This window comes from Oryzias latipes, chromosome 1, assembly GCF_002234675.1.
Source record: "Oryzias latipes chromosome 1, ASM223467v1".
NCBI classification, from domain to species: Eukaryota; Metazoa; Chordata; class Actinopteri; order Beloniformes; family Adrianichthyidae; genus Oryzias; species Oryzias latipes.
The window spans coordinates 8,148,246-8,170,188 of record NC_019859.2 but is presented as its reverse complement, the minus strand read 5'-3'; the positions used below and the strand labels follow the sequence as shown (position 1 = coordinate 8,170,188).

At 41.5% G+C, this 21,943-nt stretch overlaps 1 protein-coding gene across 5 annotated transcripts in view; it reads left to right on the top strand.

Annotated features, from left to right (window-relative positions):
- LOC101171973 (regulating synaptic membrane exocytosis protein 1) overlaps positions 1 to 21,052 on the top strand; it is an 80,319-nt gene extending 59,267 nt beyond the window's left edge. For 4 of the 5 annotated variants that reach the window (XM_023955083.1, XM_023955069.1, XM_023955080.1 and 1 more), the window contains 13 exons: positions 1,312 to 1,431; positions 1,635 to 1,724; positions 5,119 to 5,184; positions 5,650 to 5,747; positions 6,456 to 6,559; positions 6,643 to 6,803; positions 6,957 to 7,109; positions 11,814 to 12,031; positions 17,214 to 17,358; positions 17,509 to 17,621; positions 17,737 to 17,838; positions 18,544 to 18,683; positions 18,757 to 18,975. In XM_023955083.1, coding sequence (XP_023810851.1) covers positions 1,312 to 1,431; positions 1,635 to 1,724; positions 5,119 to 5,184; positions 5,650 to 5,747; positions 6,456 to 6,559; positions 6,643 to 6,803; positions 6,957 to 7,109; positions 11,814 to 12,031; positions 17,214 to 17,358; positions 17,509 to 17,621; positions 17,737 to 17,838; positions 18,544 to 18,683; positions 18,757 to 18,975 — 1,729 coding nt within the window. Of the gene's footprint in view, positions 1 to 1,311; positions 1,432 to 1,634; positions 1,725 to 5,118; positions 5,185 to 5,649; positions 5,748 to 6,455; positions 6,560 to 6,642; positions 6,804 to 6,956; positions 7,110 to 11,813; positions 12,032 to 17,213; positions 17,359 to 17,508; positions 17,622 to 17,736; positions 17,839 to 18,543; positions 18,684 to 18,756 lie in introns of all 5 variants that reach the window. The other variant, XM_023955060.1, reaches the window with a different exon arrangement.
- Positions 21,053 to 21,943: the final 891 nt, after the last annotated feature.

Here is a 21,943-nt window from a genome sequence, read left to right as displayed (position 1 = left end):
AAAAACGGAAGCTATGCAGTTATCTAGATAGAGATCATTAAAGTGCACTTTTGACTTGATGTCTCACTTTATTCAGGATAGTGCACTCCATATAGATGTTTATCCAAAGAGAGCTTATGTACTTTTGTATGTTTCAGGCTTATAAATACACAAAACGCTTTCCCTCTTTTTACCTCTCAATAAAATCTACTATTTTCCAAAGCAATCAATCTTGGATCTTGCTATTCTAAGTAATCAAAGTTGATACAGATAATTTAAAAAAGAAAAAAATGAGAAAAAATGTGTTGACTCATCCTCAAGGATTCATTTATTAACAGACTACTTTGTTGCCAAAATGGCACTTTTTACCTAAAAATGGCTCCCTCCAAGAGGGTCAGAGGTCCTAAATGTGAGCTGAAATTTGGGATTTCTTGATAAAAGTAGCTTTTTTTTTAATGCCTGCAGTTGTCATAGTAACATTTCGCAATGGGCGGAGTCTGTTTATTTATTTATTAAGCATTTGTTTGACCTAAGGAGGATTAGCCCCTTCAGATGCCACGTGTTGGTTTTGAAGGGTTCCTCCTTTAAGGTTCATAACAAAAGAAAAGCTGACAAAGTCCAATTAGGTAACTAGAAAAACAGACAAAAGAAATCCAGATTACAGAGTATAAAACCAAAATAAAACATACACACACATAACAGCTCTCATTTTTTGCCCTTCATCCCAAAGCAGTTTTACCAGGCATGTTCAGTCAAAATACAGAACATAATTGATGTTTAAATATACTATACTATTAGATGGGAGGTAGACCCCAGCCAGAGTCGTGTGCTGAGTTTCTGGAGTTCCTGTATACTTAGGGGTTCTTACGTTTGTTTTTTATTGTAAAAGCAAACCAATAAAAAAACAGTTTTGTACAGTTGGATTATTTCTGACTACAATAATGTCACAGATCTTTGTCCCAGCCTCCTTTTCCCTGCTCCTCCTTTAAGCTGTTTAATAGCTTTCATGCATTAAACAGATCTCTGTCCCTCCAGCAGACTAAAATCTGTACATTCAGTTATATAATCGAGTCATCAGTCCATACATGTGTGAGGCTCCCTCCTTTCTTTCTTTCTTATGCAATGAACTCTCCGCTCATGTTTTCATTTCTGTGGCTTTTCCTGCGTCCTTGGTTTTCCTCCCCCCTCCCCCCCCCCTGTACTCAAAACTGCGCTCACGTTTGTCTGCCTGTCTGTCTTTCTATTTTGGATGTGTCATCTTTGCTTTTCTTTGCCCTCCTGTGCATGCCGGTCCTCTCCCCGCATGCTGTGGGCGGGGTTTCTGCCATGTAGCTCCACCCTCCCTGCATGTCTAAAGAGCAAGCCCCCCCACAGGCAGCAGGAGGGCGACACCTTGCCCCGTAACGCCCTCGCGCACCGCGTGCTCAGGTTCACAGACGAGATCACTGTTAGGTAAGGAGTGTCACTCTTTGTTTTCCGCAACGAGGCTGCCTGTGGACAAACCCTGTGTTCCAGTCCCAGTTGCCATGGCAACCTATTATCCGCCATCGTTCGATGCTCCCACAGTGTTTGGCAGCCTGTCTTTTAATTGTTCTGTGTCTCTTTATCTTTTGTTTCCTGTGTCCCGTCTGTGCTGCCGCGTCGTGGCGCCACAGCGACCTGCAGCCGTCGTTGGACAGAGTGCGGAGCGCCAGCACCACCTGTCTGAAACCGGACACAGGCTTTCACTCCTCTGAGAGAGACAGGTGTGGGAGGATGACTCAGCTTGTTTTCAGATTCCTAACAGAAGCTGTCCTGAATGTTTTTACTTCATTCATCAAGTCATTACATCATCAAGGCCCCCCATCTCATCTGACGTTAACCTTTGCTGTGGAGCCATGAGCCTCAGGAGGCTGGATGATGTGGAAACGGAGAGGAAAGGCTGATCTCAAAAGATCTTTAAGGTGTTTTTGTGGGACTTATATTTTTTAGGCAACAGTCAAAAACTGGAAAGTACGAAGGTCCAGGAAGACAAGAGTATCGGATTAAATGAGGACTAAAGTGGAACGGCAAGGTTCACAGGGAGCAGAAGTGAAGAATTTAAAGTTCTTAAGATACATGTGTGGCGCGTTCAGGAATGTGTGAAACAAAGAGCGTCAGCAAAAGCAAAAGACTGTGGCACGAGCAGCCATGTTGTTGGTTTAGAGGCTCTGAGAGAGATTCAGGGGGCGGAGCTGGAGGTAGCAGAGATGAAGATGTTGAGGTTTTCTAAGGTAGCGATGAGGATGGATAGGATCAGGAATGAATCTATCAGAGGAACCACTCATGCTAGATGTTTTAGAGATAAATGCAGGGAAGCTGACTGAGATAGTTTGGACACGTTAAGAGGAGAAGCAGTCATTATGTTGGTGAACGGATGCTGAGGTTAGAGCAATCAGGAAAGAGGAACAGGAAGACCAAAGAGGGGATTCATGGATGCAGAGAAGGAGGACATGAGTGAGCTTAGTATGAGCATGGATGGTGTGACGAGGAGGGCTAGACAGAGGGAGATTATTCACTGGGATGACATCTAAAGCAGGGGTGTCAGAATTCAGGCCCAGAGGGCCCGTGTCCAGCATGTCTTCCGACCAACAGGCCATTGAAGCTCCTTATTGGCTAAACACACCTGATCCAGGTAATCAGCAGCAGATAAGGAAGGATTTCTGGAAAACCAGCAGTATGTCAGCCCTCGAAGCCAGGAGTTTGACACTTCTGATCTAAAGGGATCAGCCAAAAGACAAAAAGGAAGTAAAAGTCGGAAACACTTTAGCCAGTGACTTCACCTCTTTTAACAAAACTGTCACCATGGCAACCTAGTACAATGCAAAATCTGTTGGTAAATGGTGTATACTTGTAAAGTGCTTTGCTACCTTCCTCGAAGGCCCAAAGCGCTTTACAGTCACAAACCCATTTACACACACTGATGGCGGTTCCACTGCCAAACACTGGTGCCCAGCTTCCACCAGAGGCAACGTGGGGTTCAGTGACTAGCCCAAGGCGGTGAGAGTTGCCCGAGGACAAGGCAAGGTGGAAATCAAACCTACAATCTTCCAATCAGAGGTCGACTGCCCTACCACTTCACCACATACTTTACTCACATCAAGACACTTAAAGTGTAGTAGATTTGGCTGTAGAGAGCGCCATCTAAGGTCAAGGTGTGGCATAACAAAAAAATCCACCTTAACTTGAATATACAAAATGAGAAATCCTTCCATTCAGCCTAAAACCTTATATAGTGATTGAATAAGGGTTAATGGCCGACAAAGTATGCATTATTACTTTTTAATGCACGCTGTGGAAGCCTGAACCGTCCGTCCGATGCGAAGTGCGTTAAAAAGTGATAATGCATACTTCGAAGGCCAATAACCCGCTTATACCATGGTCACTTACAAAATAAATAAATAGTAACCAGTTTTTAGTCCCTAATTCTTGTTTTTTTCCAATTTGGATCGCTTTTCTCACAAAAAGCGAACTATTTGTAACAAATAGTCCGCGTCGAGCCGCACCACCGCTGCAGTCAAGATTCGGCGATATAAAGCGATATATCTATAATGATCTTTCCGATGGGTTGCATAAAGCATCAGTTCAGAGAGAAAGTTCACCTCTTACAGCTTGTTTTTGTCCAGATGATAAAGCAAAAGGATGTTTTAAAGAAGCCGGCGCAGCGATACAAAACATTTAAGCTAGGTGACCGGAACTTCTTTTTTCACCGTGCGGTTATCCTGTGGTATACCACTTTTTAACGCACACCCAGCAGCCAATCAGAATCGAGTATTCACCCGGACCATGGCATAAAAAAGTTTGTCATAGACAGCAGCTTATTAACTGGCTTCTGGCTGGTGAGTTCCGCTCTGCATTGATGACCCAGCTGGAGCAGGAACTGTGTGTTTGCCATGAAAAGCTGAGATCAAAGATGCATTCAAACTTATGAGTAGTATTTAGGTTAAAACACCACAACTGTAAGCAAAAAAAAAGTATTAACAGTTTTTGTTTTCTCTCAGAGCGTCTCAACTCTAACATCTACAACGGAGTGTTAGGGCCACCATAAAAATAAAACGCATAAATTAATAGATGAGAAAAAAATCAAAGCTTTACGAGAATCAACTAGAATTATAAGTGAAAAATTTGTCATTTTACAATGATAAAGTTGATGATTTCATAAGTTTCGTAAGTTAAGTTATTTCTGAATTTACAAGATTAAATTCATTGAAGAGGCAAACGTCCGTTTACTAAGAAAAACAGAAACAACAACAAAAGGAGAAGCAACATTTTGTTTCAGTATCAGACGCATAGAGCGCGTTGTAAGCGGTCACTTCAGTTTTGGTTTCACAAATAAGGAAATACTAAGTCTTTTAGCGAGTCAACATTAAAAAGAATTTGCAGTGAACTGGTTCTCTTCAGAAGAAGATTCTTGACTCACATGAAGTGGATTTTCGTTACGTCGTTGGCAGTACAGAGGTCCAAATGCGTCATGGCCCATGGATACCCATGATAAACTAAAGCCCTGTGGCATCACCACATATGGCTGCTTTGATGGATTTAGTCGGCACGTAATCTGGATGAAAGCTTACACAACCAACTTTAATTGTGAAAAAGCGTGGATTTTTCCTTGTAAAGTTACGACTTTTTTCTTTTTTCCCCCGTAATGCTCTTCCCCCCACCACCACCATCACCCCTTCACTGTAGGTGCCAGTCGTTGACTTCCTCAAGCCCCAGGATCTTAGTAGAGTATGTGGCCCCTGAGGAAGACAGGTACACCAAGACTGCCCCACCCTCGTTGTCCCTTCTGAAAACGATGCTTCTGACCTGCGCCCCCAGCTGAAACCCCGCCCCACAGCATATTGTGACAGATCATCTGCTCAGCACTTTTCCTGTTAACAGTGGTGGTGAAACGCCGTGCTCTTTTCTTCTGCCGTACCTGCTTTCTGCTTAACCCCCCGCTGCCCCCGGCCTTCATTTCTGGAAGGTGTGGGGGTGGGGGGTGGGGTCGTGCTATGTTGCGTTTAAAGAAAAGCTGACGGTTGAACTCCAGCTGGATGTTTATGTTCCCAAACATTTTTTTCAGTTTTCATCTCCATGTTTATTTGTCTTCCTCTGTACGGCTGTTGTCTGCACAAACAGGCAGTGCAGCAGTTCATCCGGCCTGAACTGCGCAGGCGGCAGCAGGAGAGGCCTGGAGGGGGACAGGTGAGCCCATTCCCCCCTTCCTCATCCATCTCCCTCCATCCCTCGTCATGGCAGTCACTTTTTGAGTCATCGCTCAGCTTTTAGTTAAATCTCTCTGGAGTTCTTTTAAGCCAAATAATATGACAAAGGTTCACTTACTTTGCACGGTTTTTATCTCTTTTTCTGTAAACATCAGTCGCATCCAGCCCACCTCTATTCTGAGGGGCAGTAGGGGAAGGGGCCCCCCTCTGAGGCCCTTTGGTCAGACAGTGCTGTCAGGGTGCTGTCCTAACTCTCCACGATTGGACAGGTGCATGCCTTTACCTGTACTCCTCCTGTGTGCTGACCCCTCCCTGCCCAGTGTGCTGGTGCTAACAGCAGTATGTGTTTGTAGTGTGTAGCTGCGGACCCCCCACTCTACACTGCTGCCCTCAATTTGTGTTCTTAAATGTACAACAAATGTACACACTTTTTTTGTCCCCCCAGAATGCATCATCATGGCGGTCCGTCCCCCTCCCCTTCGGCGGGCCGTAGGGGGAGGCAGCTGCCACAGCTCCCAGCCAAGAGCAGCAGCATCGAACAAGGTAAGTTACAGAATTTTACCTGTAAGACGTCACATCAGGATGCTTTAAAAACCCTCCCTGATCAAAATTGTGTCTTTGCTGTTTTAAAATGTTCCTGAGGCATTTTTCTGATGGAGGACATATATGAAGAAAATTAGATTTAAAATTCAATTTCTGAATTTTTGTTTATTCAAATCATTAAAGGAGACGCCACTATGATAGGTCAAAGGTCAACTGATTTAACTTGGAACGCACATTCAATGGCGGCACGTTTTGTACAGAAAGCTAAAACAATGGTCATAGACACCCACGTAGCAACGCAAGAGGTTTGAACGCAGAAAAGCGCGTTTACACACGTTAACACACGTTTACACACGTTTACACACGTTTACATTGATATTCGTGGAAAGTGGTCACTTGAATGCGCAATTCCCAGGACGATACAAACCTGGCTTCGGAGAGGATGCAGATTTTAAGTGTTTTTAAAATAAATGCAAAACGTTTTGCTTAAAATAGTCAGACGGACATGGAAAAAAATACATAGGGTAACTAAAAGAATGCATTGATTAAAAAAAAACAGAACTTTTTTGAACGTAAGCATCAGTCTGGAAGTTGTTCTATTTTATGGAGTATCAGGAGCACCGTCAGGAGAGCACACTGGAGCTTCTCCTTTCTCCAGGTTTTCTCATCTCCTCAACCTCCTCATTTATTCACGTTTCCGTGTTTCAGCTCTGGCGGTGGAGGAGCGCGCCCGGCAGCTGCAGATGAAGGTGAATTCCTGTCGGCCCTCAGCCTCCCACGACCCCAACATGGACCTCAAGGCCAAGCGGGAGGTCAGGGCTGCTCGCCTCCTGATCCTGACTTTGACGTGCATTTAGCCTGTATGTTTGACCCCCCCCTCTCTCTCCGTTTGCAGATGTACGCGGAGCGGAGGCGCAGCAGCGACAACATGTCCGCCCGGTCGTCTGACAGCGACATGAGTGACGTGTCGGTTCTCTCCCACGCCAGCAGTGCCTCCCGCCTCAGCAGCGCCAGCTACATGTCCATCCAGTCAGAGCGTCCCGGGGGCCGACTCAGGTCGGTCCTCACCGGTTCGGGTTCAAGCCCGACCTTGTTTGTGTCTCTTAATGCATCCTAATCACGTGTGTTTTTTCTCCTGCATGCTGCATGCCTGCATGTCGACACACACACACACACGAATACACAAAACACTTAATGACACAAACTCAGATCGAAGTCTTTAGAGGAGGACAAGAAGGACAGGAGGATCTCTTGGGGGATGAGCGGGGAGGAGGAGAGGAGGAAGGCGGCAGGGAAGAGGCGCTTCTCAGCGGAGTTGAAGCGCAGGAGGCATACTGTGGCAGGAGACACCAGGGAGTCCAGGTAACCCAGAAGCAGAGGAAGGACAGAGGCTGAGAACTTTATCAAACTCCAGCCTTTTTTTTAGCCCCAAAAAGAATCTCCTTTTGGGGTCGAATCAGGATCAGCTTTAAGTTGATGAAAAACCAGGCTGTTAATTTGAAAGGAAAGAAATTCAACATTTAAAAATAGTTTCCAACCTGAAAATACTGAACATTTGAAAAAATAAATGTTCTAAACTGAACATACTGGAAGATCCAATGACATGCCATGACAACTAAAAAACCTTTGCAGTTCTAGGTTCAAATAGGCTTTTTTTGCTGTTGTTCTGTGTCCCACACTCGTGAAACGCCTCTGTTTTTGGAAAAAGTCATGAACTACCAAAGACATAACTGTTGTTTCACGGCTGCAGGCTGTATAAAAAGCCTCAAAGAGGAGAAATTAACTGTCTGGACGGTTCCAGTATATGAAGTGGTCAGTGTTTTTCTGACCTCTTCTTCCAAATTTGGCTGCTTTTTATTTATTTTTTTACTAAAGTTTAAGTAATTAGTTTGTCAATTAGATTAAAAAAAACAACAGAGCTGCAACATTTTTATATTATTGGTTAAATAAAATGCTATCCAAGCAGTTTTCTTATTTACTAATTTGGTTAAAATGTGAAATTAATATCATATAGATTAAAATAAAAAAATTGTAGACACTTGTATTATAACCAAAAGTAAAGAACTAATGTGAGAGTATTTTTGCAAAAGTCTTATTATTATAAATATTATAAAACTTTAGTTTTGTTTGTTTCATTCCTAGGAAAGTTTTTTTAAAGTAATGTTAAGATTTCGTGGCTAAAAGAAATTAGCATTAAAAGTAAGAAAATGGACTTATGTAACCCTTGTGCTATCCTAGGCACTTTAACATTGGGAGTTGGGTCATCTAGACCCCCTAGACAGTGCGCTGAACCTGTTTTTTTTTTCTTCAATGATTTGTGATCTCCCCTGGTGTCCATGGATGACATGAAATCTTTCCACCTTTATCCACCTTTGTCATGGTATGGAGAACACGTCAATGTAAGGGTGAGGTCATAGGATAGCACAAGGGTTAAACAAAAAAAGTCACTTTTTGGCATTTCTTTTTGCTGATTTTACAACAACAGCACCACCTGGTGTCAACGGCTTTTTTCTGTCAAAGATGAAAGAATAACAGTGTTTTTTCTTTTTACAAGAAAACAAGATTATTGATAGTATAAAAGGAAGTTTTATTGGGTCACAAAGTTGTGAGAAAAGTTAAAAGATTTTAGTGCTCCAAATTCAATACAAATATGTTTGTATGAAGCGTACATATGAATGGGTCAAATGGGGTCAAATGAATCAGCAAGATTTTTTTTTATATGCATACAAAATACTGCTATGAATAATAGCTCGACTGTTTTTTAAACAAATGTTAGGATTGCAAAATCTAACATAAAATAAGTAGTTTTCCTTTGATTCAAACTTTTCCTAACCCTAGATCAAATCAAGTTTGTGAAAGCGTTAGCAAAACTAGGATTAATCAACCAATTTAACAAATGAAACTTTGAAATTGAAACTGAACTTTAAAGACAAAAATTGTAATTTGGACTGTTGACCCTAAATATTTTTCACAAATCTAATATTATTAGCTCTATGCAAAGTCCTTTTTATTTCTGAAAAATGTATGGTATTTGTAAAAACAATATGATCATTTGTCAATATTTGAGTATGTTATTATATATAAGCATGAATGTTTTGTTGCAGAAAGAAATGGATGCATTTTCTTTCAGTTACAATAACTTTATTCTAAATACTTCACTAAAATGCAGTATTAAAACTTCCAAGAAAACCTTAAAATTGTTAAGATAAAACAAACTGAAACCACGCGAACAAAAGTCCCCACAATGGAACTCTGTAGCAAGGGTCCCCACAACTGCATGTAAACGCGCGCACACAAACACACCTGAGAGGAACGAGCTGACGGGGACAAATGATCCAATCTCAGCAGTCGTGAGAGAGCCTGCTGATGATGTACTGCAGCTTATTAGCTGGTTAATGTATTGATGACTGGACTCAAAGAGAAGCGCCCTGTTCTTTATAGGCCATCAGCAGATCAATCAAAAAAAAGTGGCGTTTTTGTTTGATTCAGTTTGTAAAACAAAGAAAAAAAACCTAGCTGCACTAGAAAAAGAAAGAAAAATGCAGACAGCATTGCAACATCCATGACAGAACGCTGACCTGAAACAGCCTCCTGCTTAGCCTCAGGGACATCTGTGCACCTCCTCCCCACGCTCCTCCCTTTATCCACCAAACGGCTCTTACTGCCCCCATCTCCAACCCACAGCTTTTCTGCATCTCCTCTGAATTATTCAATAAACATTCTTTGCTCAACAATCATCAATTGCAGTAATATTTTAATTCTCTGCTTCAAATCTTTTAAGTTAAATTTTTTTAATTATTGTTTTCTTTTAGTTATTACGTTTAAATGTCTAGTCATTATAAGAACAGTTTGTATTTGAATTATTACTAGTTTTCATGAACATTCTATTCTGAAAACAAAAAAATAAAATTATGTATTTTTTGTTTGTTTACTTGTTTACATGCCCCCCCATCCTGCATGCTTCAGATCCCTCCTTGCATGCCTGCTGTGTTGTGAATGCCAGGACCCCCTGCATCCTCAGGAGCCGGATCCTCCCCTTCCGTCCTACCCCTCCTCTGCCTGCCATTCCTTGGCTCCTCTACAGGGGGCAGTGGAGAGGCCTCGAACCATCCTCCCATTTACCACTCTTTGTGCAGTTCCTCTGGGCCACAGGGCCGTAGCTACCGGGGTCGGTCAGGGAAGGGAGAGTGTTTGTGAAAGGGGCAGCATTGCTGGACTCTCCTGTAGCACTTTGTCCACGTCTGAGCGGGGGGACATGCGCTGGCTCCTCCCAACCACTTTAGGCCAGCGTCAGGCACCAAGCAGCTCCTGCCCACCTTTTACAGCTTGTTTGGAATGTTTATTAAAGAACACTTAACTGTAATTCTTGACATTCTAAACTTTAAGGACTTATCTATAGATAAATGTTTAGTGTAGCTTAAGTAATAGGGCTAGCATGATGAATTTATAAGCATCTACATGACAATATTAAAGTCAACTGGAGCTTGTCTTCTTTGGTTTTAATGACAAAAGAGCAAATTGATGCCAGGTTTCTTTGTAAATGTTTTTTTGGAAGTTTCAATCGGGACATTTTTCCACAAAAAAGCTAGGAACCTCAATGCTGTAGCTTTCCTGTTGATGTATTTGTTAGCAGAGGGGGATGTCATCAGCATAAATTGCAGCGGTGTGATCAAATTGTAAAAAGTAAGTGTCAATAATCGTAAAACGTAACTCAACTAGGACAAAATGAACCACAAAAAGCATGAGCATAGGAAAAATATGTTTAAACTAATGCTAATTGTAATTTAAGATGGCTGATTTTTTTCAGTAAAACAACAAGTGTTATTTTCATTGAGATATAAGACTCTAAACTTTACTTTAGAATTTAAAGATTACTTTGTGTATTTTCCAAGAATCAACAAAAGTCCTAAAAGCTCCAAGAGTTCTGTAACTAGCCTTAATGAATATGGGATGGGGAAAAACATGCAAAAGCTAATTTAATATTGCAGTTTTTTTGCTACTGGCTTTATTCTTAATGTAATTATAATGAAACCAGGTAGAAAGGAAGTTGGTTGGAAGCCAAACACAGTAGCATATCTGGTTTCATGACCATATTAACAGTGTAAACAAAATATTAATAAGAAAAAATAACCAATTTAGGTTTAATATATTGAAAGATGGGAAACAGAGAAAAGAAGGCAGTAAGCAACCATTAAAAAAAAACATTTGATACTACTCCAGCAGCGTTGCTTCACATGTAATCCTTGTACAGTTCTTAATATTGTCCAAGTTAATAAAATTCCAATACTGTCTGACATCAGTCACATTTTTCTGCATTTTCTTTGTGGCTAATATTACCCGCCTAAAAACGGCCTATACCATGCCATTCCTTTTATACTAACCTTTTATAGTAAATTATATCCAGGTATATGATAATATATTACCTTTGCCACACAAAAGAACAATTTTTTAAATTAAATATTAGTTATTTTTCAACCCGGAATTAAAACAACTCGATCTCCTAGGCACCGCCTTTTGCTCTGTGTGGGTGCCGCCCATTTCATGACGTCATCCAAACTTTTGCAAAGATGGATGTGTGCATATAAAAGGAAGAAGATTTTAGCAATCCCCACTAGCTCCACGGAGAAAGTGGGCGTTTTGTTCTGGCAGTGCAGACTCTTCTTGGAAGGGGCTGTTTTCACTGGTCTACGTCAGCTCATGAGAACCCGCTCGTTTTCATGGATTGGGAGGGGCTGCATGATGATTTGCATGATAAAGGCCCTTTAACTTTAAAATAAATGCTAGTGAGTGCTTCATTAAAAGCACAGTTAACATCAGCCTTTGAAATTTCTATCATAGTGTAAGATGTGGGAGGTGCATAAATTAGCATTTCGTCGGTACAGAAATTTATTTTGAAACAATGATGTATGCACAAATATAGGAATCTTCTGATGAAAGTTTACTCTCCACATCCTCGGATTTGCTTTTATTTGTCAAAATAAAGGTATGGTATGCATCAAGCTTGGTAACACCCCTCACTCCCTAGTTCACCAGGCCTCACACATACACCTTGTGCTCCTCCTCCAGCCGGCAGATTCGATCATCCATGGGCCGAAACATGATGAAGAGCTCCAGCGTAAGCGGGGAGATCTACACGCAGGAGCGCAACGACGGCAGCCAATCAGACACGGCGCTGGGCACGGTGAGCAGCGGAGGCAAAAAGAGGCGCTCCAGCCTCAGCGCAAGAGTGGTCGCCATCGTTGGCAACCGTCGGACCCGCAGCACCTCACAGATCAGTGGGCCTGGTAAGTAACAACACCGGCCACTAACCTGTTAATCCCACAAACAATAAGCACATGAATGTGAAATATTGTAAGCAAAAATATTACAAAGGTTTGCTGATAATTATCAGACTGATAACATAAAAAAAATGAGCCAACTGTTGAAGAAGATAAAGCAAAGTAATAAGCAGTCATCTGTTTTTTTTTACGGTTTTTGCCTCAGGAACCAAATTTTGAAGCAAAAAGGTAGTTATTGTTATGTTTTCCTAGACAGAAACTGATGTGTTTTGGCTGAAAAACAAAAAAAATGAAAGGCAGTACAAAGCTTCTAAAGTTTTAATGTGAAAGTCAACATAAATGAATACGCTAGAGTCTTCTATTAATATCTGGAAAAGCATCAGGAAGTGCGGTCAGGCACTTCCAGTCGGTCATCAAAGAAGCTGAAGAACATAAAGAAATGTCAAGTTGAACCCCAAGGGAAGCTTCATGGGGCTTCTATTCCCATCCCTAGCAGTCAGGATCCAGGCGAGAGTCTGGGAAGGCAGCAGGCAAACAGACAGCTACAAGGTCAGGAGACAGAGGATCAGGTCCAAAGAAACTTGGTAAAGAAGGCAAGTGACACAGCTGTGTGGCATCCAGGACATGTGCACCGGGGATGCTGGGAGCTGTAGTGTGGTTATAACTCTGGAGACAGTTTCTGCCGGTGACCAGAGGGGGAGACAGAGCTCTGACTTCTGACAATGATTGTGTAATGTTTTTTATTTCTGAAGGTGAGCTTTCTCCATTGTAAGTTCATGATCTCAAGAGTCTTTTGGTTCTGCTGTAGAACAATGACCCAAAAAGCAGCACCTTTTAAATTATTTATTAAAAGAACTATTGATCCCTGAAGTCCAAATCTGTGAATATCTTTAACGAACTGTTTTTGTGTACCTCCTTCTGGTCAAACTGCTGCTGTATCCAGATGTCCTTTATGGCAATAAAATGTCATGAACCGTACATTTTATGCAGACTTCTAGTAAGGCATTTATTTGAAATGATAGACTTGAAATAGACAGCACTGATCACAATGATGACAATAAAATAAACATTCGATCATTGATCGGGATACAACATCGGATTTTGATCAAGTCTGTGACCGGGCCCAAGGTAGGGACATCCCTACTAAATAATTTATTTTGCACAAAACAATGGACAAAAACAGTGGGAATGTGCTCTGGGAGACCTTAACATACACTCCCCTGCTGACAAACGCATGCGTTAACACTGGGGTCCTTAAAACTCAAAGGTTATGTTGGGGCTGTAGTTTTTCTCAGACGACACAACTTTTTTTTCCTCTCACTGATGCCATAACTTTAGGAGCGTTTCCAGAGAGAGTGTTTGTCCTGGGGGGTCGAACGTTCCCAGACTCCTACGAAGAAAAGTAAAACACAAAGGCTTCTGCTGCCTCGGTGCACAAATGAAATGTCGAGTTTCAGCAGAATCCACTTCCACCGCGGGGCCGAAATCAAATGCTGTCATGGCCTCCTTTGTTGAAGACAGAAAAAGCTTTGAGACAACATTAGATTGCCCTCCCCCCTCATTGGATAACCTAGATGAAAAGGAGGAGGTGTATTCTTAGTCCTATACTCTTCTGGCCAGCATGGATGACAGCAAAAGCAGGTACGGATGGTGGTTTTTCCTCTTGACTTTTATCACGTTGATATTAAACGTTGAGAAATCAGTGCAGGACGGAAAGCAAAAACAGGCCTTAGATCACAGACACGTTTGATGTCACAGGGGGCTGTTTTTGCTGTCCCATCGTTTCCTGTTTACTGGATTGAGAGCATGGCTGAGCTTCACACGCAGACTGTCCAGAACTTGAAGCTTGAAGCTTTCTTCCACTGGTCGGCTCCGTGTGACCATCACTGTTGAGTGCTTTCCTGTTCACAGCATGAGTGTGACCTTGGGTTTGATCTGCCTGACAGCCATCTCTTTTTCTGTGGGAATTCACTGTTCTGAGTTAAACGGTTGTTAGACGTTTTATCTGTTTTAGACTGATGGGCTCTATCGGGCAGCTTGTCAGGAGACCTTCCTGGATTCTTCTGCTGGAGGTTTTTCAGTCAAGTTCGTCTCTGAAACACCTCAGATCAGACATCGGGCTACACGGCGAGACTTTCAATCTCTGGAGTGACCTTGAAAAGCTCTGGTTTCTCTGAGTAAGCTGGAGATGGCTCTGGAAACCCAGATGTCTGAGCATTTTTTCGACGGATTAGAGTCTTCAAATGAATGATCCAACTTGATCATCAGTCCTTAACCCGATCCCAATCTTTAACCTTGAAAACTTGTTGCCCCACAGGTGCTGTTTATAGGCGGTGTGGTTGCTAACATGCTAAAGACTTTAAGAGATATTTATTTCTTGGTTTTTGTCATGTTCTGTTTCCTGTCAATCATACCAGGTTGATCATCCACAGCTGTCTTCGTTTCAGTTAATTACCTTCATTGCATTTGAAGTCCCACTCCAATCATCTTTTGAGCTATTTTCAAAGGGTTCCCAGTGGTTTTTTAAATACGATTAGGCCATTTTTAGCCAAAATAAAAAAACCTGTGTCGTTTTCTAGGACACAGTTTTTGCAGAGCGGCAGAAGTTCTATAGAAATTTGCCTCCGAGTTGGAAGCGGGACTGCCACTAGCCTGCAATCTAACATTACTGGTGCATAAAAAAATGGTGAGCTGTCCAGCCAGTTTTATCCAGATAGCAGCTCAGACGAGGAAAACAAAGACGTTCATGGATCAATTTGTCTACAGGATGCATCAGAATGGAACCGAGCAAGGAGCTTGTGGCCCACGTAGTCTATATCCTATGAAACAAATACTCTCTGTTGCATACTGCATTTTGGTATGCTCCTGATTCCCAATAATTTGAACAAAGAAATACTCAGAAATGCAAATTTGAACTGAATATTTTTATATATGTCCTCCATCATGATGAGAGGACAGAAAAAACCAGTGTGTCGGGATTTCTGTTTTGTTATTTTTAAGTCATTTGTTGTCTCATCCTTTTGATCCCTGACTTGATGCTTTTGTCATGTTTAAGTTTATTTAATAATAATTTAGGTTTCTGCCCCCAAAAGGTTCTGTCCCACACCACTGGTCTCTGACAATTGGCCAAAAATCTCACACTTTCTCTTGACTTTCCTATAGACCAGATGCTCTGCTCCAGTCAGCCTGATGCTCCTTCCTTCATGCTGGTGCCATGCTGACTGATCTGTGTCCATCTGCCGTTCATTTTTAATAATCAGGAATAAAGTTTAGATCCAGAAACTCTTAACTTTTCATGCTAATGCCATTTTATAAAACAATACAAACATTTTTTCTCTCTTTCTTACTTATTTCAGTTTTTTTCTTTTTCCTTTCTTTATTCTATTTCTCTTATTTAATTTATATTTTATTTTGTTTTTCTATTTCCTTTTTGTTTAGTGTACCATCTATGAGCAGTTAGGAGTCCCCCTCACGGCAGCTCTGTTAGTGCATCCGTTCTCTTTGCTCGGGCTCCAGCCTCTTCTCTGATTGATTCCCGTAACGATCTTACATCAGGACCAAAACGCTGCTCCTTTTAAATTCCCTCACCTGCAGAGAGTCACCTGAGAAGCACCTTTATCCTCACTCATTTAGGTCCACCCAACAAACAGCAACTTCCTGCTAAAGATCACAGAGAAACTCTTCAGCTCTGTGATTGATGATGATGATGGTGATGATGATGATGGGAGCAACTATGCAATCCTGCACTCTGGAGATTTTAGGACACTTTTGTGCTTGGCCTCCTTAAATATAAGCTTAGCACCACTTAAAAATCGAAGTGTTTTGAAATATTATTATTAAAAACAGTTTCATTAATGTGAATTTGCTTTTATCGAAGCACTAAAAGGAGAAAATGTGTCTCTGATTGGCGGATGAGCTGACGGTAAATGAAAACCTTAAACAGTCAGTCTGCACATTTATCTTTTGGTTTCCAGCAGTTTCATGGGAAACTGAGAGCAGTCCATTAACAGCAGATGTTTAAGCTACAGCTTCATTCATGTTTTTATTCATCACCGGCCTCACTTTAGCCAGCCCTGAAGGTACAACCTCCTTAGAATACTTACATCATCCATTTGTTCTAAGGAGTTCTGTTTGTTCGCATACAAGTTGATGTTTCTTTTTATTTTTTTTATTTTTTTTAACATATAACAAAATGAGTGTATTTTTTACATCAACATACAGTTGTTTCATTTGACCTTCAATAAAATGGAGGGATTACTTATTTGCACACAAAACAATTCTACATTTAACTAAGCTTGATGACAGAGTAAAAAATATTTTCCCTCTCCTTTTAGATGAATATTTCTTTACTTTTTACAAAAAAACCAGAAAAATGAATCAGGTGAAAATGTGAGACAGTGTTTTATATAAAAAACAAATGGTGTAGCACTATTACATTTGGTGGCATATAATGATAATTTAAGGTAATTTAATTTAATGTTAGCTGTTTTTGCCCCATTTTACTGCAGTTAAATCCATTCAAGATAATTAAAGTTATGATTAATGTAACATCTCTTTAAATAATGTTGTGCTTTTAATAGACAATCAGGCCGTTTTCGCTGTAAGAGAGATTTCTAGCTTATAACTGTTTGTTTTTATGTGACTCTCAGTGTAGAAAGTGAGGAAAGAAGATAAAGAAGGGAAAAAAAAGACATTGTGAGGTTGAAGATTACACCAGAATCCTGACCTTTTGCTGTTAATCTAATAAACCATATTTTACATAAGTACCATTATGTAGCAGATGATCAACCACAAAGGCGTCAGACAGTGCTTACTGTAAACATTCTCTTACATGAATAATTAATAATAAATATACACAATAATAATAACATATATATATACATAATAATATACATATAATTAATAATAACTTCAGATAAAATCCCTAAAAGTGACTGTTCTTGTTAAAGTGTGAAAGATTTGGGCAAACTGTTAATATTATCTGCTTAAAAGTGACTGGAAACATTCAAAATGTTAAAAATGTTCATTAAGAGAGTACGGGTCATCCTGTAATCTCTTCAGGAACATTCTGAGGTCCTAGAAACAAGCTTTAAAGCTCATCAGCCACCCATTGTTGATTTCTGTTGGTCTTTGTTGATCTCCTGGCCATCAGGCTGATCTCGATGGTTTTCTCTCGTTTGTCTTCCAGAAGGGAAGAGTAAGAAGGAGAAGGGCGCTCCCATTCAGAGGAGCACCGAGATCGGCATAGCCGTGGAACTGACCCGGAACATGAGCCGCCAGCCCAGCAGGGAGTCCAACAACGGCAGCATGAACAGCTGCAACTCGGAGGCAAAGTCAGTAAACTTCCTTGTTCAGAACACGACTCTAAACTGTTGAAATCAGACTTGCAGAACTCTGAACCTGCAAAGATTGGACTTCCCCCGTGCCTCCATGAATGAAGGCCTGCTCTTAGATTTTGCTCCTTGTTGTGATTCCTGTTGTAGTTTGATCTTCTCTGGCATTAACATGGGGGCCAGCAGCCAGTTCAGCGACTTCCTGGATGGACTGGGACCGGCTCAGCTGGTGGGCCGACAAACACTAGCAACACCTGCCATCGGTATGGAACGGATGTTCTCTGGATTCGCCCTGTTCCTTCATGTCATCTTCAGTCTTTGCCTCACTGCTTCATTGCTGGTTTCCGTTTATAACCCCCTCTGTGCTCGGTTACCCAGGTGACATCCAGATAGGAATGATGGAGAAGAAGGGCCAGCTGGAGGTGGAGGTCATCAGAGCACGAGGGCTGGTACAAAAACCGGGATCTAAATCTCTCCCAGGTAGTAGTCTGATCCAGCAACAGCTCATAAGTCAGAAGGAGAAATGTGAGACAACAACAAAACGAGACCACATTTCTGAGACTTAATGGAAATAATTCACACCTTTTTAAACTCAGGAGGAGGAGTTCCTCTAGTTTTAAATTTCATATAATCATCTGATTGTTAAAGTTTTGTAATCAGGTGTAGATGCTGGTTTCAAACTTGTCAAACGTTGTTTTGTTTTTTTAGTTTATGGATCAGACCAAAGTCGGTTGTTAAATTATTTATATTGTGTTGAATCTCTTTCCATCTCAGACTTCTTTCATATTTTTAATAGCCTGTGGCAAAACTCTTTACTCCATCTCATTTTTTTTTTTCAGGAAAAGCTGTCTTTTTTAGGACGTAATCTTCACTTGCTGTTGAAAACATAATAAGAAAAAAAAAATTTCCCGTTTGAAGACCTGCTCTGATAAAAAAAAAGAATTGTGTTTTTAACATGTTCTTGTGGCGTTTCTGATGCTGATGACAGAAGACATATATTGAGAAAACTAAGCTCAAATTGGATTTCTCAATAATCCTTTACTCAAAATTTTGTAAATCAGGTGCAGCAGACCTTACCTTTGTTGTAGAAAATCCACTAATAGATCAGAGGAATATCAGAGTGGGACTTTAAGCAAATGAAGGTTAGTTTCATTGCCTTGTTCCTGTTGTCCTGTCTGCCCTAAGCTCCGTACGTGAAGGTCTATCTTCTGAATAATGGAGCGTACGTTGCCAAGAAGAAAACCAAGATTGCGCGGAAAACTCTGGACCCTCTGTACCAGCAGGCGCTGCTGTTTGACGAGAGTCCTCAGGGGAAAGTCCTGCAGGTGAGCAAACACCTGTGCGGCATGATCACAAATGCCTGCATGCATGTTGACTGATATGGTCGTCCTCCTCCAGGTAATAGTCTGGGGGGACTACGGCCGCATGGACCACAAAAGCTTCATGGGAGTTGCACAAATCTTACTGGAGGAGCTGGACCTCTCGAGCACAGTCATTGGCTGGTACAAGCTGTTCCCACCGGCCTCGTTGGTGGATCCAACGCTCGCCTCTCTGACCCGCAGAGCTTCTCAGTCGTCCCTCGACAGCTCGTCTGGACCCGCAGGAGTCCGATCTTAGATGAGCAGAAATGTTGAGGAACAATCAAAAAGATTCGCAACGAGAAAGCTTTGTCGAAATCTGACAATCACTCCTGCCGCGGTTCTTTCTGTTTCAGTGTTTCACATGCATTGTTGTCAACAAAACAAAAATGACAAATGTTTGAGTGTCGCCGGGTGGTTTTTGATCGAATCATCGCAGCACAAAAATGTACGTACGCATGGGAATGTAAGGCCTCCACGCCTGCAGGGGGCGCAGTCCTGATGCAGCGCTTGCCTGCCGCATGGATCTTCAGTCTGAATGCACAGGGCCTTTTTCTGGTGCCTAGAACCTGGAGCCGTGTCCACCCGCCCCTCTGTTCAACATGTTTACGAAGGCAGCGCTCATCCCCTCGTGTTTGCTTCTCCTCCTTCGTTACCGCAGCCGCTAAATGTCTTATGACGAGGGAGACGGTCGCGATGTTGTCAATCCGCGCACAGGGAGAAAAAAAGGAGGATAGAAAAAAAGTTCTGGGGAAGAATCAATGTTGATGGTAGACCTTCACACCTAGCTTGTGCTCATTTACCGGCCAATGAGAAGGCCAACCATCTTTGTACAGGTGTGCTTCAGACCTCTGAGGAGGTGGACCAATACAAGTTTATGTCGCACATCGCCAACGGTAGAAAAGATGCCCTTATTTTTCACCGTTCCGAGGGAGTGCCTTCCCTCAACCCAGCACGTTTAGGGTTTTTATCTGAACCTCGGTTAACCTTTTTTATTACAAACACAAGCACAATGGCTTGATTTTCTTTTTTCTTTCTATTTTTTTAGAAAGAAAAACGTTTCAGGAGAAAAAAAATGAGGATGAAGCAACAATCCTGAGAAAAGTTCAGTACTTTGTCTTGATGGAGGACTAAAAATGACAAAATATATACATGTAGAAAATAGAAATAAACACCTTTTTACTAAAAATATAATATAGAAATTATACTAAAAAACTTTAGACATTTAATTTTATAAATGCATTTCATTACTTTAGCATTCAAGCATGTTGATTTAACAGGGGATGCTAACTGAAGTCTAAATCTAGAGTTCACCGGGCAAAAGCTCTGGATGACAAAGTGTTCTGTGTCCTTCTTCACTTTACATTGAGAAAAGCTAGCTAAATCTTAGCTAAAACCATGGTTTCTAGCTAGCTAAATAAGTCCAGATTATCTGTCAATGAAGTATAATTGAGGAGAGAGTCCATAGCAACCACATCATGTTTTAAATGTATGGAGCTAATAGATCTGTGTAATCATTTATCTTTCCGTACATTGGAGTAAATGTTTCCCCGCTGCACCTTAGCAACCAGCGTTTACGCTAGCCACACCCACAGGGTAACAGGAGGAAGAGTGAAATGCAGTCAGCTTGGGACAGGCTCTCAGCCGGGGGTTCGTGTCGACTGGAGGACTCACACGTGCGTTGTTGGGCCATGTTATGATCGCTCATCCGTCTTTGAGCATTCGCCACAAGGCTGAAACTAGAGTTTCCGACATTTCTTCACCAATCGGACGGATGTACGTTTGTGTGAGTTTGGCAAAAGTCAGAAAGCCAATAAATCCGTTTTGATCTTGATGTCAGACTTTGGAGCAAGGTGGTGCTCTTTAGAAAAGGTCAGAGGTCACGTGTAAATCAGGTTTTTTTCAGGTTTCGATTTTACGATTTGAAATAAAGTAACATTTCGTTGACTCTAAAGAAAATGTATCATTTTGATATTTGCATAACCAATTTTCTGAGCTCAGTCCATAACCCATACATGTAGAAATACAGAAATATTTTCAATATTTTTTCAATTTAAAGATAAAAACAACTCGTAACCTGTTGTGTATTTCTGCATTTTTACAGTTTGTTTTGTTTTTAAAAAAAAAAAGTCATTTTCAGTCCTCCTTAGTTGGAAGCAAAAAAAAGATTAGCTCAGTGTCATCTGGAATCTTAAGCTCCTCCTCCTTTGGACTTGCAGAGACCCCTCTTACCAAGAGAGGGGGCGGGGCCAGCATGACTTTGGAACCTGTTCCAAGCTGCATGCACATTTTTTTGTAAACCAAAACGACGACCCCCCTGCCCCCCCCCCCCCCCCCCCCCCCCCAAAAAAAAACTAAACGTAAAAAGATGTACGAACTAGATGTTAGTTCCATGTAGCTTATGGCCGCTTGTATGTTGCATGCAGTTGTACAGTTTGCTTGTACTTGAATATTAAAGAGGTTAAACCGAGAAGCCATTTTCATAACGCCGTCCGAAATCAGCTGCAGTCTGTCCGGTGCTGAATGTCTCAAAGCGAATCCCGAGGTCACACCTACGTCTCTCCTTCACCGTCTGGAAAAAGTACTGTACTGTACAGTGTTACTGAGCAGACCTCACAGCACCTCCTGCAGGAGGAACAGACCACGTACGAAAAAACGCCACGCGGCGTTCAGTGACTCGAGGAGTCAACGCAGAGTCTTACTGTAAATACCCGACAGCTGTTTGCTGGATTTTTCGTTAATATTGGACCAAGTTGATGAACAAGCACACGTGAGCTTCACTTTTGAACCAAACGGGCCATGTTTTGTCTCACTTCACAGCCGTTTTCTTTCCATCGTTTGGTGAAGTCGGTTTTTTCAGTTTCTCTTTTCTTTTTGTCCGTACTAACAGGAAATAAAATTGCTGATTGTTTACAAACTTCTGCGCTCCACTGTAACAAAACAAAAAAAGATTAGAGAAAAGTCAAAAAAGTTCACAGCAACGTTTCTTGTTTGTACAACAGATGTGGCTCAAATGATGTGTATGTTTTATATATATAAATATATATTAAAAAAAAGTTCATTTTTATTATTTACAAATAAAAAAGGATGTGTGGATAAAAAAGCCCTCTCTTGTCTTGTTATTTAAAGACTAAAGGAAACTTGGATGAGTGAAATGACCTCGTCTCTCTGTTCTCAGTCTGCTCCAACGCATCGCGCCGCCCCAGGCGGCGACCAGCCCACGTATA